Consider the following 21,832-nt stretch of genomic DNA (forward strand, 5'->3'; position numbering starts at 1 on the left):
AATGTACCGTTCAACCCCAGTAGCCCTTATTTTGCCCCCTTCCCCCTTCGTTCCTAGTTTAAAGACCTATCAATGAGTCCCGCTAATTCTTCAGCTAATACCCTCTTACCCCTCAGGGACAGGCTGCTTGCATCAGCAGCCATCATTCCAGGTGCAGTGTAGATTGCCCCATGGTCAAAATAGCCGAAATTCTTGTGTTTAATTCTTGTGCCTCCTAGATGTCTGTGAAAAATTGAGTTCTTTAATAGGAGAGAACTGAAATATATTAAGCATAATTGTGCTTCCTGGGTAACAGACTGGATACTTGTTACTGTCATGATCCAACTCCAAACTACCCTTGGAAAAATGCAGACGTTGCAGTGTTTGAGATCCCTTCAGGGTAAATTAAGGTGAAATGACACCAATCAGTTAAATGTTTATTTGCACCCTACTACGATACTTAGATTTATGTGTCTACACCTTATCAGCAATAAGTTTGGATGATAAGGCTGGTGTAGCATTCTAATATAACCTGAAAAGAGAGAGAGAAAGATACAGAGATATCACCACCCTTGGATTCAGCAATCTCTCAGTAGACAGGGTAGTTCTTCCAGTGATGGGCACAAACCCAGACTTGACAGACTTTTGCCTTTTATGCAATCATGTCCCCCTCTCCACTTACTAACAGGGAACTCAGTCACTAGTTGAACACGTACCTCTTCAGAATGTCCCAGAAATGTGTTTGGTCATCAGGCCCCCTGTAACACTGTAGTTGAGTTATGGCCTGTATCAAGCTTACTGACTCATTTCTTGTAAATGAAATGCTGTTAAAGAAAAAAACTGAATTCTGTCATCTTTCATTCAAAACTGGTATCGATTTCTTATCATTAGAGACTTTTTGATAAAAGTATTGCTGATGGCTAATAGGGATTGCAGACTTATCCCTACAGCTGTGCTATACAGATCTGTTAATATAAGCTTCACCTATGCTACTATCTTATTCATAAGCCTAATGCTCATTTACACTTGGTGAAAAGTGAAGTTAAACAGTCTATGTGGTGGATACCTCCATGAGAAGCTTAGGTAATGACACCATGGATAGAAATCTGTGTGTAATAATATCTACATAATAAATATGTATGTGTCAGATAAAATAGAAATCAATACAAATGGAATATAAACTGGAAGTTTAATGTTATTTTGCTTTCCTTGAAACAATCCAAAATGTACTTTTATTTTTCCTATGGAAGAGTTTTAGAGTAACAGGAAACAAGTAACAAAGCTAATTAAAAAATCCTATTGCAAAAATTGATCACAATCAGACAGGGGTAAAGAAAATTCAAAACAGGTGAAGTTTTCAGTTGCACTGTTATTAGCTAAGGCAGCTGGAGACAAAGGAGTAAATTGCTGGAATTGTTTTGCACACTTATTCCAGCTGATGACCACCTGAAGTCATTCTCTGTATATCTAGTCTTTGTGTGCAGGTAGCTCCAAGATGCTAACTTATCTTAAAAGACATCCTCCTTGCCTTGAAAAACTGAATGTCTGATAGTGAATATCTTGGACCTGAGCTTCCTCCATTCTCCTCTGAAAAAATATATTCTTAAGTAAGTCAAATGATAGCTAAGATACTAAGCCAAAATGCTGGTTAAAATTTCCGTTCCCTTTACTGACAAACATGAAAGCTTGGCTTGGTCACTCCAGCTGCTAAATGCCTTAAGATGTTTAGTAGTAATCACGCAGTGCCGGCTGACATCTTTGCTGTGGATGCTTACTGTTTCACATAGGACTTTTTCCTAATGATCACTGACATAATAATAATAATAAAAAACCCCATTGTGAACCATGCTCTAATTTAAATGTATTTAAGCAAAAGTATAAAGCTTATTTTTAAAAGTCTCCCAGGGTTTACAATACCAGCCTTTAACACGTAATTCTCATTGATTTCAGTAAAAGCACGGAATAAAGCTTCTATTAGATCAGTAAGGTTAAAAGATTACCAGTGCTACAAACTGCTTATATATATATATATGTATGCATATATATATATATTTTAACTAAACCCCTTGATCACTTGCATGTGCTTCATCCACAAACCCAAAAACAGAGAAAACCTGACCTCCTTCACCAGATGTACTGCCTCTGTTTGTATCAATGTATTTGTGTATCATGCTGTAATACTGATCATTTTTATTGAAGGTATATGGGAATGAAGTCTTCTGCCAGTCTTCACTGTGAGGAGTCTGAAATGGCGGTGGGTTGGTGGCTTCAAAAAAGCAATTTATGTTTCTTCTGGCCAGCTGACCTGCATGTTCTTCAGCCTTGGTTTTGAAGTGCTCTCGTTCCTTTTCCATATAAATTTTCCAGAACTTCATCTGCAAATAGCTAACTGGGGAGTGACAGCGGCTGATGCATGTTGAAATGAGTGCCACAATAATGATGGTGGCTACCAGCAACCATCCTATGATCTTGAAAAATAAATAAATGGGTTAATAGTGTTTTCACATGGTCCTGTGCTGGTGTATAGAACAAAACGCTGAACTAGACACGAAAGCTATGCTTTGTAGGCAGAACAAGGATTTGTCTGTCAAATACAGGAATCTTTCCTATTTTATATGGAATGTTGTCACCCACACCACTTTTTGGCACCTAATTTTGATGGAAGTGGGTCAGATATAAGAAATGAAGTACATAATAATGATCTCGCATCTTCCATTTGTGTTTGACCAGTTTGTTAAATATCAGTAACAGCCAATCCTCCTCAATTTTGCTCCTTTCTTACTCTGTCAGAATTCAGTGGCATAGTATCTTCTCTTTCAGCTTTTTCTTGAAGAAGCCATATGATAAATATGTAACAAATTTAAACACTTTTTGTGTGTGTCATTATAATCTCCTGTAAAACCTAACTACATTAATCAGCATTAATGTTTTCCTGAATAAGTGATGATAATTTAATTTGCTCCTGGAGTCAAGGGGAACAAGCACAGAAACAAAACTGGAGTGCTGCCAAATCACTTTGGTTTCATTTCAGTCCAAATGGAAACAATCTACTCAGAAGAGTTATCTTTTATTATGCTGTTTTCCTTCAGTGCAAGAAGGAAACTTTAACAAGATAGATACACATATATTTTAACCATTCACCTAGACTATAAATGTGAAATTAGTAATAGAGTCAAGCTTTTAGGTTCATGGTCAAACAAGCTGTCATTCTTTGTTTCACTTGTTAACTCACCTGTGCTAATGACCTCAGCTTCCTCTCAGCTAATGCATACTTTAAAAAGTTTGAGATCTTTGAAAGGGTAACAGAGAAAAGCTTGCACCAGGCATAATTTAAACAAGAAAAAAGCTGCAGTGGAAAGTGCTGATATCTAGGCTGGTCTACTGCCCAGCTCTGACAAATGCTTTGCCAGTGCCATTACCTAGAAATTACAATGCAAACACTGAAAAGAGAAGCTAGCACAAAATAGCCACTTATTGCCTTTCTGTGTTAGTGTTTTTTGACCAAAGTATTTTTTGCTAACCATATACTTTTGCTAGCAGGTTCCAGGGTGTGAAGCAGGCAGGACAGGAGTCCTTGGGGGAAGAAGAGAGCAGAGAGGTCTTACCTGAGACTGTGCTCGAAAGCTGACAAATTTAGCTATATAAGTTGAATTCTCACTCAGAAATGGTTTGACAGCACTCTCATCACAGGGTATTTTCTCCAGCAGCTTCTGGCATTCTTTAAAGGTTGTCTGGTTTGTGCACACCTGGTTCCTGATGAAGCGGTTCCCACTGGCTGCGCACTCATAGAAGCTGGCGCTGAGCAGGGCCACAGCAATCCAGGTGAGGGGGGCCACCACGGTGCCGGCTGTCACTGGTGCCAGCACTTTCAGGTAGAAGCAACCTTTTTCCCAAAAGCCACAGCAGTGTTTCTTCTCCCGAACACGGATGCCTGTAAACAGGAGCCAAATCCTAGCATTCACAAAGTAGCCAAGAAGAAAGAGAAGGAGGGCTGGCACTAGGAGGAAGACACAGCCATACAGGGTGTTCAAAGAGTTGCAGGGACACTTGAAGGCCACGGAGGAAAAGATTTGCTCACTGGCAATTGTCAGCAGGGACACAATGCTGTAACCCAGAGTCTTCTTGTTGCTGATAAAAGAATCCATTATTTTGCGCAATTTTTCCATTTTCTGCTAAAGCTTCCAGTGGCCTCTCTGCGTTTTGAGGGCAGTGCAGTCACAGTCAGTAAAAGAAAAGAAAAAGAGCAGTTCTGCAAAGCCCACAACTTTTAAAGACTATCACAGAGCTTTCACTTTCTGTTAGCAATTTTGAAACATCTCCTTAAGGGAAGCACAGAAGTGCATGAACTTACTGCATTGTGTAACAGTCAAGTGAAAACTCATTGCAGTGGAGATCAGCAATAAAACAGTACTGATTTGTCTTTTTCTCCAAGAAAATACCTTATATTTCTTCTTATATGAGGCATCAGGCTCAAAGTATTAACAAAATGTGAGAAAACCACTTTCCGCTGTGTTCACTGTCAGCGACAGATTCTGGTGAGCCCCATGGTGAACAACTAACTTCTTTAAGACTTACCTAAAGGTGCTAGTATGGCATTTGCTCTTTACAGATTAGCAACCTACATGGCCAACCAAGTAAGCTATCACATATATTATTTTCTCTTAGCATAGAAACAGTATATCCTGCTTTAAAAGGAAATAAAGACTTATTTTTCTGAAAGTGGTATGTTCTGGATGGATTCTCTTGATGCATGATGGCACTTCTTTTCATCCAGCCACTAAAGCTTCCATCATGGTTGGCTCCACGAAAGGGAACATAAAATTAAGGAATAACTAGTTTTTATAATTATGGACTTGGATTTGCTGAAAAGGTTGTTTGGTTTCTTTCTTTATGTATCATTTACTTGCACAGTACAGAAATAGTTAAGGTTTTGAATTGTGTTGCAATGATATATATTGCTATCTGGAAAGTCTCAAGAAGAATGTTTTATTGAATTTGCTTGGACTGAGTGGTTACTGAGTATGGGAAAAATAGGCTCAAATTGCATGGGAAACTAACTTATCTAGGTATTATCTCAGATATCTGAGAGTACAGAGACAGCTAAAATGCCGACAAAAAACAAGCCACCTGCCAACTTCCAGAACCCCAAAATGTCCATGGGCTGAGAACTTTTTTTTAAGAATGATAGGGTGAAGTAATTACTGGAAATGTCAAAAGGACCTCTGCAATGGACTAATGAAAGTAGAAATACTTACACCCAGCCTAAAAGAACATTAACAACAGCTGTGGCCTTAGGACTATGAGAGACAGGCTATGGCTTTAAGGGTTCTGGCACAGTACCTGAGGGGGAAGTAGGCAGGCAGTAGCTTATTTCTCCAAGCAACTGGACACAATGAGTCAGGGATGGTCTAGGTATCAGAGCAGTCTCAGTAACCATGTGGCTAATAGAAGAGGCTTGAAAGTTTACCACAGGACAAAGAATGGCCATTAATTTTGACATGTACTCAAAGCATCAGCTCAGAAAACTGAATTGATTGCTTGGACTCAAGACCTACAGATTCTCAGTATTTTCCTGTGGAAACTGGCTGCCTGTGGTTTGAACAGGTACACCCTCCTTCGGGTAAGGAACTGGCAAGCGGGCTGTGCCCAGTGGGCAGTGATTAATGAAGTCCAGCTGGAGACCTGTTACAAGTGATGTCCCCCAGGGATCAGTACTGGGGCCCATCTTGTTTAATGTGTTCACTGATGACCTAGATGAGGGGATTGAGCGCACCCTCAGGAAGTTGGCAGGTGACACCAAGTTGGGAGGTGGTGTTGCTCTGCCTGATGGTAGGGAGGCCCTTCAGAGGGATCAAGACAAGTTGGATCTCTGGGCCAAGGTAAATGGAATGAGGTTCAACAAGGATAAGTGCCAGGTCCTGCACTTTGGCCACAATTACCCCACACAGCACTATAGGCTTGGGGTTGAGTGGCTGGATGACTGTGAAAAGGAAAGGGACCTGGGGGTGTTGGTCTATGCTGAGCTGAACATGAGCCAACAGTTTGCTCAGGTAGCCAAGAAGGTCAATGGCATCCTGGCCTGCTTTAGAAATAGTGTCCAGAAAAGGGCAATGAAACTGGTGGGGGGTCTGGAGCGCAAGTCTTATGAGGAGCAGCTCAGGGAGCTGGGATTGGTTAGTCTGGAGAAGAGGAGGCTCAGGGGAGACCTCACTGCACTCTACAACTTCCTGAAGGGAGGCTGAGATGAGGAGAGGCTTGGACTCTTCCCCCAGGCAACAAACAGGACCTGAGGAAATGGCCGCAAGTTGTGCTAGAGAAGTTTTAGATTAGACATAAAGAAATTATTTTTTTTTTTCCTCAAAGAGTGGTCAGGCACTGGAATGGCTGCCCAGGGAGGTAGAGGAGTTGCCATCCCTGGCAGTGTTCAAGAAGTGTCTGGGTGAGGAAATACAAGATATGTTTTAATGGCTTGTGGTAGCAATGGCGATGGAAGGATGGTTAGACTAGATGATCCTGTTTCTAACAGTTTCTAGAATTTGAATTTTTTTTTTCTTTTATTTATTTGTTTATTTCTAAATCATGCTTGAAACACTGTGCTGACATTTTAGTGAGGTTTCATATAATACAAGTTCTAAGCAGTCTTTTCAGTCAGCTCAGAGTATATCTGTTTATATATGAAGAAAGGACTGAATCTCATCTGAACACCACTTTGCTGCACCTGCCATTTTGCTTTCTGGTTCTTTTATCAGCAGTGTGTTTTTAACTATGCAGAATAAATTCATACAGTTAGCGAAGATCATTGTTTTGTTTTTCACCCCTTACAGGTCACTTAAAAGATATAAGCAGTATTGTTCATAGTACAGATGCACTACTTTTTCCAGTTTTCAGCAAACTTAAAACTCCCTAAGGACTTCCTCTCTCACTCCAGAACTACCTACTCTTTTAATTTTTCTTAACTTCTGCAGGACAAACTGTCAAATGAAATCCAACCAGAACCAAGTCAGGTTAATTTGCCTTCAGGATTATGTATGTATATACTATTTTCATTCTTTAATATAATTTAATTTCTACTTATTTGCCCAGTACAAACATCAGAAGGAGATTCTTTCATTTTATAATTAATATTAACGTTATTTTCTGGGGAAAATCTGTGTCATTGTTTTGTAATGTTGCTGTCAATATTCCACATCATAACATCATGTGCAGTATGGACCATTAAAAACCTGAATACTCAGCTCCCAGAAGAAAACTATGTATCCCAGAGGACTCTGCAGTGAGATAAGTCAAGGGAGGAGGACATATATAATCTTGGTCCCAGGCTGGAGTTCTCTCTCTCTCGGACTCTTGGAGAGTGGGAAACGTTCCAGCCGTGTTGCCTAGAGTTCACAGTAGGCCTCTTGGTTTTTGGGGACTCTCTCTCTCTATTTCATTCAATTTATTAGCCTCAATCACATTGTATTATATTGTGTTATCTTGTATTCCGATAACATATTTAGTAAAATAAGTTTTCCTCTTTAGACTGTCCCTGCTGTTCTCTTTTTCCCATTCACCTTTTCCCTTCCCTTTCTGGCCAGGGGCCCCATGGAGTGGCTGCCCCCTGTCACGGGTATAGGTAAATCTAGGTAACCTGTGACAATCTGGTATTTAGGGAATTTTTTTTTCCTTACATAAAAATGCTGCTATGAAAAATGCTCATTTTCTATCTAAATTCTACCTTCTAGGGGAAAAAAACAAGCTGTTTTTTCTAAACCTCTTCCCAGACAAGAGGAGTGGGATGAGGAAGTTTCTAGACAGAGTCCAAGGGAGGGGCACAAAGATGATAAAGGGCTTGGAATGTCTCTCTTCTAAGGAACTGCTGAGAGACCTGGGGCTGTTCAGTCTGGTGAAGAGACGACCAAGGGGAGATTTTATCAACACATAAATATCTAAAGAGCAGGAGTCAGGTGGATGGGGCCAGGCTCCTTTCAGTGGAGCCCAGTGACAGAGCAAGAGCCAATGGGCACAAACTGGAACACAGGAAATTCCACACAAGTATGAAGAAAAACTTCTTTACTGTGAGGTTGAAAGATATTCAAGACCCACCTGGATGCTTTCTTCTGCAACCTACTTTACAGAACCTGCTTTAGCAGGTTGGACTTGATCTCAAGATTCCCTACAATTCCCCAGCCCCTACAATTCTATGATCCTGTGATTCACCTGAGACTTTAGCATTCTTTTATTTCTCTGTAATCAAATATATGATTACAGGAACAAGTTTCATCAAAAAAGGGAAAAAATCTGTCTGTGAAAAAAGATTAACCCTCCCCTCTGAGCATTTTCAATAAATACTGGAGAGATGTGGGTGAAGGAGGAGACCACCCTGGCTGGAAGGAGGGGAATGCTTGTGTCATGAGGCAGGCTGAGGGGCAGCAATGATCCTGCCCGAGGGGAACACTGGTCGGCCTTGAAGAACTGGGGTGCTGGAGATGGAGAGACAGAGCAATTGTGGAGCTGCAAGGCCAGGCTGCTGTTAGCATTGTTCTCTCAGGGTAGCTGTTTCCTGCCCATTAAATTAGCACCTCTGTCTCCACAATAGCTGTAAGGCGTTAACTGGAAGTGTTCAGAAAAACGGGCTTCTATTAAAGAACTCAGAATTCCAATTTAATTGGCATTTTTGCATTTATTGGCATTAAATTTCATGCCTACCAAATGGGATAAAGACAATGTCACTGTAAAAACAGAGAGATATAAAAATAAAATAAAAAGGCGATTTTGTTAGTTGAAATATCCTTTCATTTTGAAGTATGCTTTATTGAAATGAAAAAATCAGCTCAAAGCAAATCAGTTTGTTCAAAGTTTCAACAAGTTTCTCTTTAATGTTTTAAATTCTATTCCTCCTTTTGCAGCTGAGTGAATCTCACATACTTTCTGGGAGGAAATAGCTGTAGTCCAAGTAGTTTTGCTGTTATACTGAGTGTGTGATGCTGCTCTTGAATGCAGGATGTATGTATATATCTTCACTGCAGCATTTGTCAGTAAATATTGAGAGGATCTTGTTTTATGTTACCTCATTTTTTGCAAATCATTCTTTTTCTAGCTGCTTCTATTAAAGTTCATTGTATCTTAAATTTCTGTCATTAGTCTTACCAAGCCCAAATTCATCTTCACTTTATTAACCCAAAAGCCATGGACAGAATAGAGCTTGAGCTCTACAGTGTTGCCAATGGGTTTCATTTTTATAACAACTGTACTTGTTTCTTCAGGTTAAAGATTTGTAAGCTATATTCTTGGTGCCCAATTAAAAAAGACAGAAAATTCCTTTTATCCTAGGAAAATTCTTGTAATGCTTTTTGTCGCTTTTCTGGTGAAATTAAATCTTTACTAGTGGGATCTTTGTCTGCACACAGCCCCACACCTCCCCTCCAGGTGGACGGACCTCCCCCAGAGGCCCATTACCTCAGTTTGTGAAACGAAGGAAGTCATTCTGGCTTTATGATTGAACCAGCCCTACATGTTTGTGAAGTGTCACACATCCCAGTAGCACCACGTAAATCATTAGTAGCACTAATACTTAGCAGAGCAGTAGGCGGAGAAGTAGCACTGCGTGGCTTGCATGTACTGGGGTACATTACTCTGGTATTTTAAGACATTGCATTTATTACGTTTAGAATGAAAAGCAATTTTAATGGGTAGAAAGGAACAGGGACACCAAAACGAAGCACAGCTCTGAAGGAGGCTCTGCAGGTGAAATCTGGTGCTCAATGTGACATTACAGAGATGTTTCAGATTTAATGTGTTCATAATTATAAAAGAAGTTTTATGCCATATCATTCGACATACTAGAGGAAAAAGACCGAGCTTTGCTTTCTTGGAAGTTACTAATTGGCTTCTCAGGGTGAATTACCTGACTACAGATGTATTAATTCTTTTATCTGCCTCATCAGCACTTCTGGATTTCTTCATAAAACCTGACAACTTGTTCCTTTCTAATCCTACGAAAATATTACATATTTTCTTATAAGCTCTGCAAATATGCCACAGATCACAGCCAGTGCTTAAAGAAGCATGCAGACTTCCTTACAGCACATGTAGATTGTAGGTGAATATAGGTTGAGCAGTAAAACCCTCTGATGGCTGTAGGCCATTTGTTTACACGAAGCCAGCTATCCAGAAAGGAACCTATGTGAACTGCTGGTGTGAAAAGCAGCAGGGAATAACAGCAGGAGAAAGCTGGTGCAATGGCTTCTATTTTTATACACACACACATACATATATATAATATATGGGAATGCAGAAGAATGTGGCTATCTTCACATTATGACACCACATTTTGCTGTGTTGATTGTCAAATAGCTTAGATTTGATGCTATCCTCCTATGTCTGTGTCCTAATGCTTTCTGTTTATATGCTACAAAATATGTTCTGCACCGATTCATTCCATTAATTATTCTCCACTTTTTAAAACTTGAACAAATTAACCATTCTATCTAATTTAATTAGTTGATTCTTCAGTGCATGGTGATATGCTGCTCTTTACAGTTTCCCAACTTGGACTTCTTAGCTGTCTGAATTTTGATACCCAAGGAGACATTTTTCTAACAGGGAGGCAGTGTAAGAGCTGAGACCTTATCCCTTTCAAAGCTTCCCAAATGTAGCTGTCTGTCTTAGTTATGCTGTTACATTTAGAGACTTCTCTGCATGAAATCAAGTGAGAATGTTATAAATGACAAAAAGAAACTTAATGAATTCCTCTTGGTCTATAGGGCAACTTACTGTTCGACTATTTCAGTTCTGTGGATTCAACACAGAACTAAAAAAAATTAAATTGCACTAATTCTGTCTCTCTGCACAGATCTGAACTTCAGGTACAATCTACAAGGGAAAGTCTGTGGGTCTGTGTTATCTAAAACTGCTTGAAGCCATGAGAAACTTCTCACGTTTCTCAAGTATAACAGAAATGGGGGAGGTGATGTGGCCTTTAGCCATACATTTATTCAAGATTGCTGTATGCACACGTCAGGGGCAAGTGGAATCAAGTCTTTGAATCTTTTGCTTTTGGAAAGAAGTGACAGCCCTCCACTTCAAGTGGATTTGAGTATTAACAAATCTTTGGTCAAAGAATGACAACTTTGTAGACAGACGAGTGGTTTTGCTCCCAAGGGAAATACAGTCTGGTTTTCTGGTACATCAGGAGACATTTCAACTTTTTTTGAACTTTGGAAAAAATGTGTCCGTTCTTGGACATAAGAAGCAACCCCTGGCTGAATGGGATTAAAAAAAAAAAAAAAAAAAAGAGAAATTCAAGGAGTCAGACCAGGGTTTGTTTTTCTGTGATTATGCGGCTTCACCCCAATGGCATCTCCATTCTAAGCAGACTTAAACCTCCTGGTCTAGAAGCATCTACAAAAATCTACATCCCAGCAACAGGGGAGTTCTGGGAAATTTAGAGTATTTTCTAGAGTGAATACTGAGCGAATCTGAAAGAATATCACTATTGAATGACACGTGGAAGTGCAGGGCTGTGAATTAACCATGAGAAAATTACTATTAGCTTACTGTTAAACATCTGGGGTTCTTTCTGGATGAAAAGGTAGTTTTCCATTCATCTGAAAAGCAAGATGCATTTTACATTTTGGGTTGAGAAATTGCTATGTATCTTTCATAAGGCAGAAAACAACTGTTTAACAGGCTCATCTGGCCTTTAGAATACACAGAGGAACTACCACTTCTGTTTCCATGAAGCGAGCATTTGATCTTCCCTTTAAGGGAAGCAAGTAATTTCTTAATAAATTCAGATTACTAGCAAACCAGCTATTCATATGGAAAAAAGTGCTAGAAAACTCTGACAAATTGTGAGCCAGCAACTCTAACATTAATTTAGAACCAATTAGAACCTGATATAAAAAATAGGAGACATAAATCTTGCAATATGGATAAAATCTCTGTCATCAACAATAAATCCTTTCTTTGGTTTCCTTGGAATGGAGGTTTCATTCAAATTTCTGCCAAGGATTGCTTACCAGAGGCATATGCATATAAGACATCATGATAGAAGGTGACAGTCATGGGGGAATTCACATCTTAGAAACTGTAACTCTGTGGAAGACTTGTGTTTTCATTTCTGGGGAAGAATCAGAGAACAAAGAGAGGAGGCTCTGAAACAGAGCTGAATGACTTTCATCAGGAGACAGGAGTAAGCATGGTTCAAGACTTCCTTACTTGATGTGGACTTTTGTTTGACTGTAGTCAAATGTCATTCTTGCATATATTGTACCTCATTCGTGCATATATTTCTTTCTTGCTCCATTTTGGTTCTCTGAAGTACAAAGACCTCAGAATAACTAAGTCATAATTTTCGTAATTGTTTTTCTGGTACTCACAGCAACAAGCATGGTTTGTTACCACATAATCTGGTTTTAGTGCTTCAGATCTAATTCCCTCTAGGGACAGAAAAAATGAAGAGGCTGATGCAATGTAGGAGGGATGAATAGCAGATCTTTTAGTAAACACATCTCTGTTGGTGGGACAGAGAGTTTGGGATGGGGTGTAGAGGGGAAAAGCAGCTGCAGGTCCTTTTTGCTCTTCAGCAAAAAGACTCACTCTGACTTTAACACAGGATTTTTCATTAACCACTTGAACCAAAGTAATGCTCTTTTTAAGTTGGCAATGCCATCTGCTGGAAGAACTTTTACGCTATCACAGGAGACAGGCAGTTAAAGGAAGTGTGCACCTTCAAGGGAGCATGAAAGGGGAAGGTCACTCCCCTACAGCCAACTTGACAACAGAAATCAAGAGGATTCAGGCTGTGAGGTCAAAGCAGGGGCAGCCTTCCTTTCCATTGTTCCAGGGTCAGGCAGGTCAAACCAGTGAACTCACTGTGGTTTGGGAGTTTCTGTCTTTACAGAGTCATATGGTCATGCTACAATTTATTGCCTACAATAGATAGATGAAGAAAAAGTAACTGGCATCCGCTTAGGTGGCAATGCACAACTTCACTATTGGGGTGGGACATACTGTCTGTCTTAGAGTACATCCATACTGGGCTCTGTCCTGTCAAATGACTGAATGTGATACAACTCATGCATAGTAGGGTAGACACATGCCACAGGTACCAATCCACTGCCTATATGCTATGCACACAGATACAAATACACTGCTGCCTGCACACCTGTCAAAGAGATTCTTAGAGAGGGAACGTGGATGTAGACTGTCACCACTGTGATGAGTCGCAGAAACCCTGCTGGACCAATGTCTTTGCTGAGGGTCTCTCACAAGCAGACACAGTAGGCTACCAGCCACCCAGGTGGTGGTGACAGACCATTCCTCGTGGCTTTCTTACCTAGAGACCCTACAGTGTTTTTCTTTCTGTGACTGGGGGATATCTATAGCTCAGATAGATAAGGCCATGTATCAGGATGCCCTGAGTTAGACAATGAGCTGAAGAGGTTTGAAGTGACCTTACACAAAAACAAGTTAGAACTCATCTGAGAACAACTGAGAAAAATACAGCTTTCTCAGCACCAAGGCTAAAGAGATGTTTGTCCATCAGTATAAAGGGGATTCCCACAATAATTCTAGTATGTGCTGCAGACATTCATGTAGAGAGCATACATATGTACCTGACAACAGCATCTCCTCCTGCTTTTTCTTCTGCCTTTTGGAGATATGAGTGATCACACCCATGGAAATTACCTGCATAATTCCATTACCGCAGAAGCTAGAGGTTGATTTACATTGCTTCCTTGATAGTTTTATTAATGTGAATTAAAGGAGGGAGGATATGGTCTTGCCTGTATGGATTCACACTCTCCTTAGTATCTTGTGGCTACTGCAGTTATATTCAGATTCATTGAAAACCGAAGATGAAATCTGAATTCTAATGAAATTAATTGTTTTGCTGTTTATTAGAGTAGCAAACCAGGGAAGTATGGAGTTAAATTAACCACTCATATTTATTAGTTATTTCAAGGTTGAACTGGTTTAGGAAACAGGTTGAGTGCTGAGGACCTTATGGATACATCCAGCACTGGACGACATAGGCCTCCTGGTGCAGACTTCTGGAGTCAACAACCAAGAAAGGACAGGAAATAAAATCTGGTCTCCACTAGCTGAGTCTAACTTTACAGCTTAACATTATCCTTCTGAATTCTAAAAGAGTAGCCAGATCAAAAGGATTAATGTTAGACAGTAGTGTATATGGTCCAAAGTAAGACTTAAACAGACCCAATAAATATGCTTGTAATAGCCTGGTGCAAAAATCTGTTTTCCAAACAATATATACTTTCAAAGACTAAGAAAAAAATTAATCACTGGAAAGTACATAGGTAACAGAATAATTTGATACATTTCAGAGATAGAATACTTAAGAATCAACTCTAATCTTCAAAGATTTAAGAAATGAGGTAATGTGCTCCATTCCCTTTGCTTCCCTTAGTCACAATGATGTATATAACATAAACATCCAGTTTTTAGATAATCTGAAATAACTTACAAATCTAAGAACCAGATTCCACACTTAAAGATTCACACAACTACCAGTGAGATGAATTTCCAATGACTGCTCAGAATGCATTGAACTAAGTCCAGGTTAATTTAGACTGTATCCCTAAAACAAATTTGCATGACAAAAAATCAAGTTCTGAACCGAAGCTGAGAGAAGCCACTTGTAGAATAACCATATTTTCCTGTGGCCAGAGATGCAGAACATGAACATTTTAAGAAAGCAAAAAGAGGCAGACTAAGAATGGGATCAGAGGTACAGGCCAGAAATGCTTTGTAGCATGACTAGTGTGAACCTGATCTTCCCCCTTTACTTTGCCCTGGTAAGGCCTCACCTGGAGTACTGTATCCAGTTCTGGGCTCCCCAGTACAAAAAGACAGAGATCTCCTGGAAAAAGTCCAACAGAGGGCCATGAGGATGATAAAGGGCCTCAAGCATCTCCCCTGTGAGGAGAGCCTTTCTGAGCATACTGGGTCTGTTCAGCCTGGAGAGAAGACGAGTCAGACATGACCTTATTAATGTTTATAAATATCTTAAGTGTGGGAGTTAGACAGACATGACCAACTTATGTTTAGCAGTCTTTGGGGACAGGACAAAGGGAAATGGCCATAAACTCGAGCACTGAAAGTCCCATACCAATATGTGAAGGAACTCATAAGGGTGACAGAGCACTGGAACACGCTGCCACAGGTTGTGGATTCTCCTTCTCTGGAGATATTCAAGACTTGCATGGACACCAACCCATGCAGCCTGCTGTAGGGGACTTGCTTGCAGAGGCACTGGACTCAATGATTTCTGAAGGTCCTTCCAACCCTTGCAATTTTGTGATTCTGTGATAAACTTTGCTAAGGACTGAGAGAAAGATGAAGGAGGAAGAAGAATGGAAGCAAGAAATTGAAACAAAACTTGAACAAACATTAAAGAAGGACTTCTTAAAAGGTGCCAGTGTAGAAAAGAATAAGTAAAAAAGTACATGAGACTATTTTCATTTCCCTTCACTCCATCACTGCATGTACACTCATTCCACATTTAAATGCTAGTTGGCTGTACAAGCTGCTGTAAGACCTGGCTCTGAGCACAGAGATCTCTTCTATCCACCTTTTCGTCTTCTCATTGATACAATGGTGCAGAGAAGCATCATGCAAACAAGAGGTAATGTCCACAACCATATCTTATTTTCCATAATTCTGTAGTTTCATTGGACACACATACTAATCCTGTACTAGAATTTGGATGGCACACTGTACAGAGCCAGACAAGAAATGCAGGCACTTCTCAAAAGCTTTTTGGACTAGAGTGATGAGAGTTTACCTTTCTGACTGTCCAGCAAAGCAATGGTGACCTGGATGAGGGAAAACATACACAGTTGTCAATTGTAGTGAAAGATCTATATAAATGCCACTGATTACGTTAGTCTAGTAAAGGCTCACAGTCATCACAGATCTTCATTTTTCTAAAAGTTCAACCATCTCCAAAGAGGACACGGATCTACAAGTATCTAATACTAAAAAAAGAAAATAACCAACAGCTATTTCTCCATACATACCTGTTATTCCTGTGCAAAGACAAAAAGGAAATGTCTAGTGACACACAGCTTTTCACAATCTAGACATACGTACACTGTAAGTAACATCATGCAACCAGTCAGCTTCCTTTTCCTAGACTAAACATGTCAAATTTTATTGGCTAAATCCAGGCATCAAAGATTGTAGCAGTGCTTCTGCATGTGAACACGGTGCAGATATGGCTCACTATCTGGAATGTAATAATGAAAATATTCTGATCTGTTCACTAAGAAGGTTTAGACAAGAAAAGCTCAGCATATTTCAATGCATAGTCTCCAGAAGGCTTAAAAATAGCAGTGTAGATAACATATCTAAATGGGTGTAAGGAAAAGGAAGCAAAGTTTTATGGTTTGAACAAAGCACTGATTAACATTATTACTGCAATTAATAAGAAAAATATTCTGATCAAAGAGAAACATCTTTTTTCCCTTGGAGAAAATTATATTTTTATTTAACAAATGTACTGGAAAAATTACTTTCCTGTAAAGACATACAGATATGCCCCGATTCCATAGAGTTTCAATTCTCTCAAATAGCTGTGATTTCTTAAAATCAGTTTAATGAACAGAAGGAGACATACGTGGAGATGTCAAACTTATTTTTGCTGTAAACCACATGATTCCATTTTCCACTATTTTCTACTGATCCAGGGGCCAACATGAGCTTGCAGAACCCTTCCTGGTGCTTTATAGAGAACAGATTTTTCACATAATTTTAACTGTCCTCTGCTTCTAGCCTTGTGAAAAGAAGGAAAAGACACAAAATACTTCCATAATACCTTTTTTTTCCCTATTAGCAATTATTGAGGTTACCACAGGATTGCTTTGGTTTTTGTATTTTTACAAGTGCATGCTGAAGAACATTATTTCTCTACTAAGATGCACTTTAAACTATAGAAAACTTTTGTGAAACCCTGCCTTGTAAAAATCGAGAACAGACCCCACAATATTCATCTTTCCACAGTCTACTCTTGACTGAAAAAGATTTTGTTTATTATTTTCCTGAGAATTGTCTTCCTCTGTACTTTGAAGCAGCTCCTTATTCTCTTCCTTCTGCTGCTGCCTACTAAACATTGTGCTGCTCATTGGTAAGTACTGACAGGATTGCCATCTCCAGCTGTGCCAGACTGTAAAGCATGGAAGAGATGACATGATGGAAGTGTCTGAAATAATTATACAGGAGTGTCCCACAATTAAATATTCTTTGGTTTGGCAGAGAAAAAAAGCATCTGCTGATACGATCTTCCCTGCATACTTGAGATTGAATAGTTTTTCCTTAAGAGAATGTCCACAAGCATTCACAGCAGCCTAGAAATGAAAAGTCACTAAATGCAAATCCAATTCCATATTTTAAAAAAAAGCCCTTAGAAACATATATCTTAAGAGGGCTCTTCTCACCAAAAAATTAATTACAGCTTTGTATCACTGAAGTCTGAAGAACAAAGCATAATGTTCCCTCAGATGTGAGGCCCAACTCAAAACTCTAAGGAGGAGTACTTACTAAGTACTTAATTTTCTGAGAAATTCATTGCCTGCCTAATTTGTCAGTCCTTTCTGGCCTGAAACCAATATTTTCCTAGCTGTTTTTGGAATGTTTCAGAAAGAAAAGAACACAAACTTTGGCCCTATTAGGGTTAATGCTTTTGCATAGATATATATGACCATAAATTGGTCGACTAGTAGAGGTCTTCTGCTAACATTGTGACTGAGAACAGGAAGAATACAGCCACAATAAAATACAGCTATCTACTAAAAGTATTGCATACAGACATCTTTGGCCATGCAGTCTCTTGGCCTTCTGAAAGTACGTGAGCTGCATTGCTAACATGACAAAAAAAATAGCAATGTTGAGAATTAGAAAGAGTCGGGTATAAGAAGCTGATATTGATGGGGCACTACTTCGAGTGGTTGCCACCATCTGTGCCAACCCTGATCGGCCCTTGATTGAAACTCCAGTTTTGTGCTTCACATAAGTGATATCTGCAAAATCCAAAAGATCTTTCATTTCCTCATCTTCATCAACAGGCAACTCTTTTTGTGCTTGAGTCTGTGCCTTCTGTCGCACTTTTCTTTCATTTACCTCAATTTGTGCAAAAATGTCAGGAACAGCATCAACAAATTTGTAACCTTTGGATATTTTTCTATTTTTCTTTGCTCTTCCACGCTGCTGCTGCTGCCTCTGTGAGATTGCAAATATTCTATCAATGGCCTCTTCTGTCTGTCTCTTATCTGAAAACCTCAACAGGCGTTCAGCAGTCTTCCTAAAGCTAGCTGTGTTTCGTACACGAGACAAGATCTGCTTCTCAAGCTGCTGGAAAACAGGCTTAAAATGCTGCAGGTTCCTCTCCACAATCCCCATGTAGTCCTTCACTTCTGGCACTGCAAAGTTCCTAATGGCAGATGTTCGGTCAAAGACAATTTTCTGACGACCTGCAGTAACCTGTGCAAAGGCAGAACGAGGCCCGTCCTCCACCGTCCACAGGTAAGCCGCATAGGAGTGCTCATTGGTGGTGACAAAAACATCCAGCTGCCGAGAGTCTGCACGGACAGTGAAGCTGTGCACATCGATGGAGGGCCCAATGAACAAGTAAATGGCTCTGGTGATGGGGTGCCGCAGGAGGGTTGTTACATTCACATAGTTTGTTCCATTGTAAGGGTAGCCCCGGGGATACATTCTTGAGGCAATGGTAGCTTTCTCGCTGTGGCCAGTGTCATCCATCCAGTACATCTTATATATTCCATCACGATGTCTAATGAATGCCCCATGGATTTCATCAACAACTGTTTCTTCAAAAGGCACATCCACATTGTGGAAGAAACTGGTTGCTGCCTCCAGAGGGCTGTCATCTTCTAAATGGATTTGGTCCACCAGCAACAAAAGTTGAGGATGAAGAAGTATGAGGTTTCTCTGCAATTTTCTCAGCTTCAGTTTAGGATTGTATGCCCCCACTCCTTCTCCCCTGATAAAAACCACCCCGCTTCTCTCCATGGCAGCAACCACTCGTCCCTGACAGTCACCAGCCAAATCATGTTTATATTTAAGCCATTTTGAAGAACAGTCCTCTGTAATCTGCCCTTCCCATGGGGAGAAGCAGCTTTTGGACACAGCAGGGGAAAACATCAACACATTATTTAAAAAAGTATATTTTGGCCCATACAGAGCTTCTGTAATGAAAGGTACACCATTGGGAGCAAAAGTAAAGGAGTTCTGGTCTGGGTGTTCATGGCCAGCGTTAAAGTTCCTCCATCCCTTGATCCACTCTTTGTACTTGTTCTTATGAACAATATCATATATTGCACGTCCTCCCAGCTTTCCTGACTTGAAAGAAAGGAAAGGCCTGTTGATTTCAGCTGGCAAAGCACTTCCATAGGTTACCACTCCCCAATCCTCAAAATAATGCAGCTTTGGAACCCCAAAGTCTGGCGGAGGAATGGAGCGCAAACTTGCATCATACCTGCCGAAATAATGAAGAAAATAGTTTAAAAATCACTTGACTAATTCCACTATCAGCACCTATAGAAAATTCAAAAAACAATTCTTTATCAAAGAACTACCTAGCAATATAAAGCCCACCAGTGTCTCTCCTGAGCAAAAATAAAGCCTATAATTGTAATGATATTTCTCCTACTAATCCCAAAGTAAATTTGAAAGAGCCAAATTAACACTGTATGCTTTTTATAGAATAACAACTGAAAGCATATACTCCACACTTAAAATTAATCCTTTTGCAGTCCAAAAATAAGAGTATGGTGAACTACTCTCAGACAAGCCACATTTTGTTTTGTATCATATAGCTACTGACTGCAACATAAATACTTCAATAGGCACATCAGGAACAGGTTGTAGGCACTATTTTGCACTGGTCATCAGCATTTACATCTATTTGCTTGCTACCTAACCAAAAGAGTCAAAAAGAGCATCTGTTACCCCCAAAGTGATGATCATAGGAAGTCTGTAGCCTCCAAACAGAATTGGGAATAAACTAAATTTTAATAAAAAAGCATCTTAAAGGACACATATTATTTATGTCATTTAATTTACATCACTATATTAGTTTCCTTTTCCAGAAATTTACAGCTTCCTTGCATAAGTTGCAGGTCATAAGATATCCTGTTTAAAAGGAGGTGTTAATTCCTAAAAAAATTATAATGCTTTTAATTTCTGTTTTGTTTGTTTCACAGGAATTAAAAGAACTCACCCCTCAAAAGTAAGAGAAACAAAACCCAACCTTATTTTTAATAAGCAAAACCATCATTCAAATCAATAGAATTTTTATTAGATGGTTGCTCATCAGAATTATCTTCTACAGCTAACAAGGGGCCATGTGTGTGCTTGTGTGTGTGTGACAGTGGTCATAAAGGAAAGATTCTGTATTTCTCAAATAACAAACTGAAATGTGCTATGAGCCTAGGAAAAAAATTAATATGCATAAGTTAAATACAAACCAATACATTCAATAATATTTCTCTTCTAAGAGAGAAATAGAGTTACACTGACTGCTCAGAAATGTGTTCTTTCTACAAACAGAGGGAATTTACATGTACATTTATATTTACACCTTGGATCTTACTTCTTAACTTCTGTAAACTGACACAGAAGTTAGAAGAGCTGTAAATAACATGGAAGGTGTGGATCTAGTAATTTATCATATTTTTTTCTAAATTTGGCTTGCAAATTAGTATGGTCACACAACTAGTAATAACACTACCTTTTACATTACTTCAGCTTTTACAGAACGTTTACATCAGGACTTACAGCATTTAAAACAAAATCACACTTTAAATATCTACCTAATTAATCATTAAAAAAACAACAGGATTAAACATTAGAACAGACCAGATAAAAGAAAGAATATGTGCAGGGTTGTTTCCTTTTATAACTGCAACAGACAATGGGAGGAAAACACAAAAGCACACACAGGATAAGACTAAAGTGTAATCTGTAGCAAGTGTACACTGAACATCTATGCTAAGTTAAGAAGTTCTTCTGAGCCTAAAAACTCTGTCCTACACATGACCAGCATAGCATAATCTCTGCCTCTGCAGTACAAATCTAAAAATAACATCTTATCACAAATGGCATGCAGCCATCCAGTCCTTTTTGAGGACTCATTCCCTTTCATACCAGAGAAATTCAGTGTGGAGAGTGCACCACCTCTGCCCTTTGGATGGAGTCCCCGGGCCCTCCACCACCCGGTTCCTCCTGATCTGGTCTGCCAACCAGTTCCCGCTGCCATTGCGCATGACGAATTTGTCAAGAAACACCAGCTGGCTCTCTGGCCCATAGAACCAGTTGTAGTTGGAGTCTGCGATGGCCACAGTCCTTTGAAACCCTTGGGAAAAAGTTAAAAGGAATGTGAGAAAGAACAAATAAACACAGATATGTTTGTAGAGCATGAAGATGAAGCCAAGCGGTACAAACAGACACAAACAGAAGCTGACTTCTCAGATGTTTATACTTATAAATGAGCCATGAGTTACACAGGAGCTGTCTGCTTCTCCTGTAGATAACTTGAATAGTCATCTTTCTTCTTTGGCTATACACTACAACCAGCCAAAGTGCAAGTAAAATATAAAAGACAATGTCCCATTCACTTCTCAGATCTTGCAGCTTTCACTCCTCTCATGTCAATCCAAACTCTCCACAGCAACAAAAGAAAGGTCCACTCAAGCAAAAAAAAACCAAACCAAACCAAACCAAACCAAACCAAACCAAACCAAACCAAACCAAACCAAACCAAACCAAACCAAACCAATAACCTCAATCCAGCTTTCATCCTGAAATAGCTATGATGAGTTTCCTTTGCTCT

The 21,832-nt window shown here is 39.6% G+C and overlaps 2 protein-coding genes across 8 annotated transcripts in view; both read right to left on the reverse strand.

Moving 5' to 3' along the window:
• Positions 1-1,149: 1,149 nt before the first annotated feature.
• CALHM6 (calcium homeostasis modulator family member 6) lies at positions 1,150-16,118 on the reverse strand. 3 transcript variants are annotated; one of them, XM_085541801.1, is made up of 3 exons: positions 14,793-16,118; positions 3,585-3,910; positions 1,150-2,447 (listed from the first exon to the last, which is right to left on the reverse strand). In XM_085541801.1, the coding sequence occupies exons 1-3, from the start codon at positions 14,869-14,871 to the stop codon at positions 2,037-2,039; spliced, it is 816 nt and encodes a 271-aa protein (XP_085397927.1). In that variant the 5' UTR covers positions 14,872-16,118; the 3' UTR covers positions 1,150-2,036. The 3 variants fall into 3 exon arrangements, with proteins under 3 accessions (XP_085397927.1, XP_015714107.2, XP_085397926.1); XM_015858621.3 differs by lacking the exon at positions 14,793-16,118 and adding an exon at positions 4,058-4,884; XM_085541800.1 differs by lacking the exon at positions 14,793-16,118 and having other exon boundaries at positions 3,585-4,882.
• A 325-nt stretch (positions 16,119-16,443) lies between these two features.
• DSE (dermatan sulfate epimerase) overlaps positions 16,444-21,832 on the reverse strand; it is a 32,572-nt gene continuing 27,183 nt past the window's right edge. For all 5 annotated transcript variants that reach the window (XM_085541798.1, XM_015858618.2, XM_015858617.3 and 2 more), the window contains 2 exons: positions 21,148-21,355; positions 16,444-19,477 (listed from right to left, as the gene is read on the reverse strand). In XM_085541798.1, coding sequence (XP_085397924.1) covers positions 17,716-19,477; positions 21,148-21,355 — 1,970 coding nt within the window. In that variant the 3' untranslated portion in view covers positions 16,444-17,715. The remainder of the gene's footprint in view (positions 19,478-21,147; positions 21,356-21,832) is intronic.

The sequence above is a fragment of the Coturnix japonica genome, chromosome 3 (assembly GCF_054131305.1).
Source record: "Coturnix japonica strain WE chromosome 3, WE-NBRP24, whole genome shotgun sequence".
NCBI classification, from domain to species: Eukaryota; Metazoa; Chordata; class Aves; order Galliformes; family Phasianidae; genus Coturnix; species Coturnix japonica.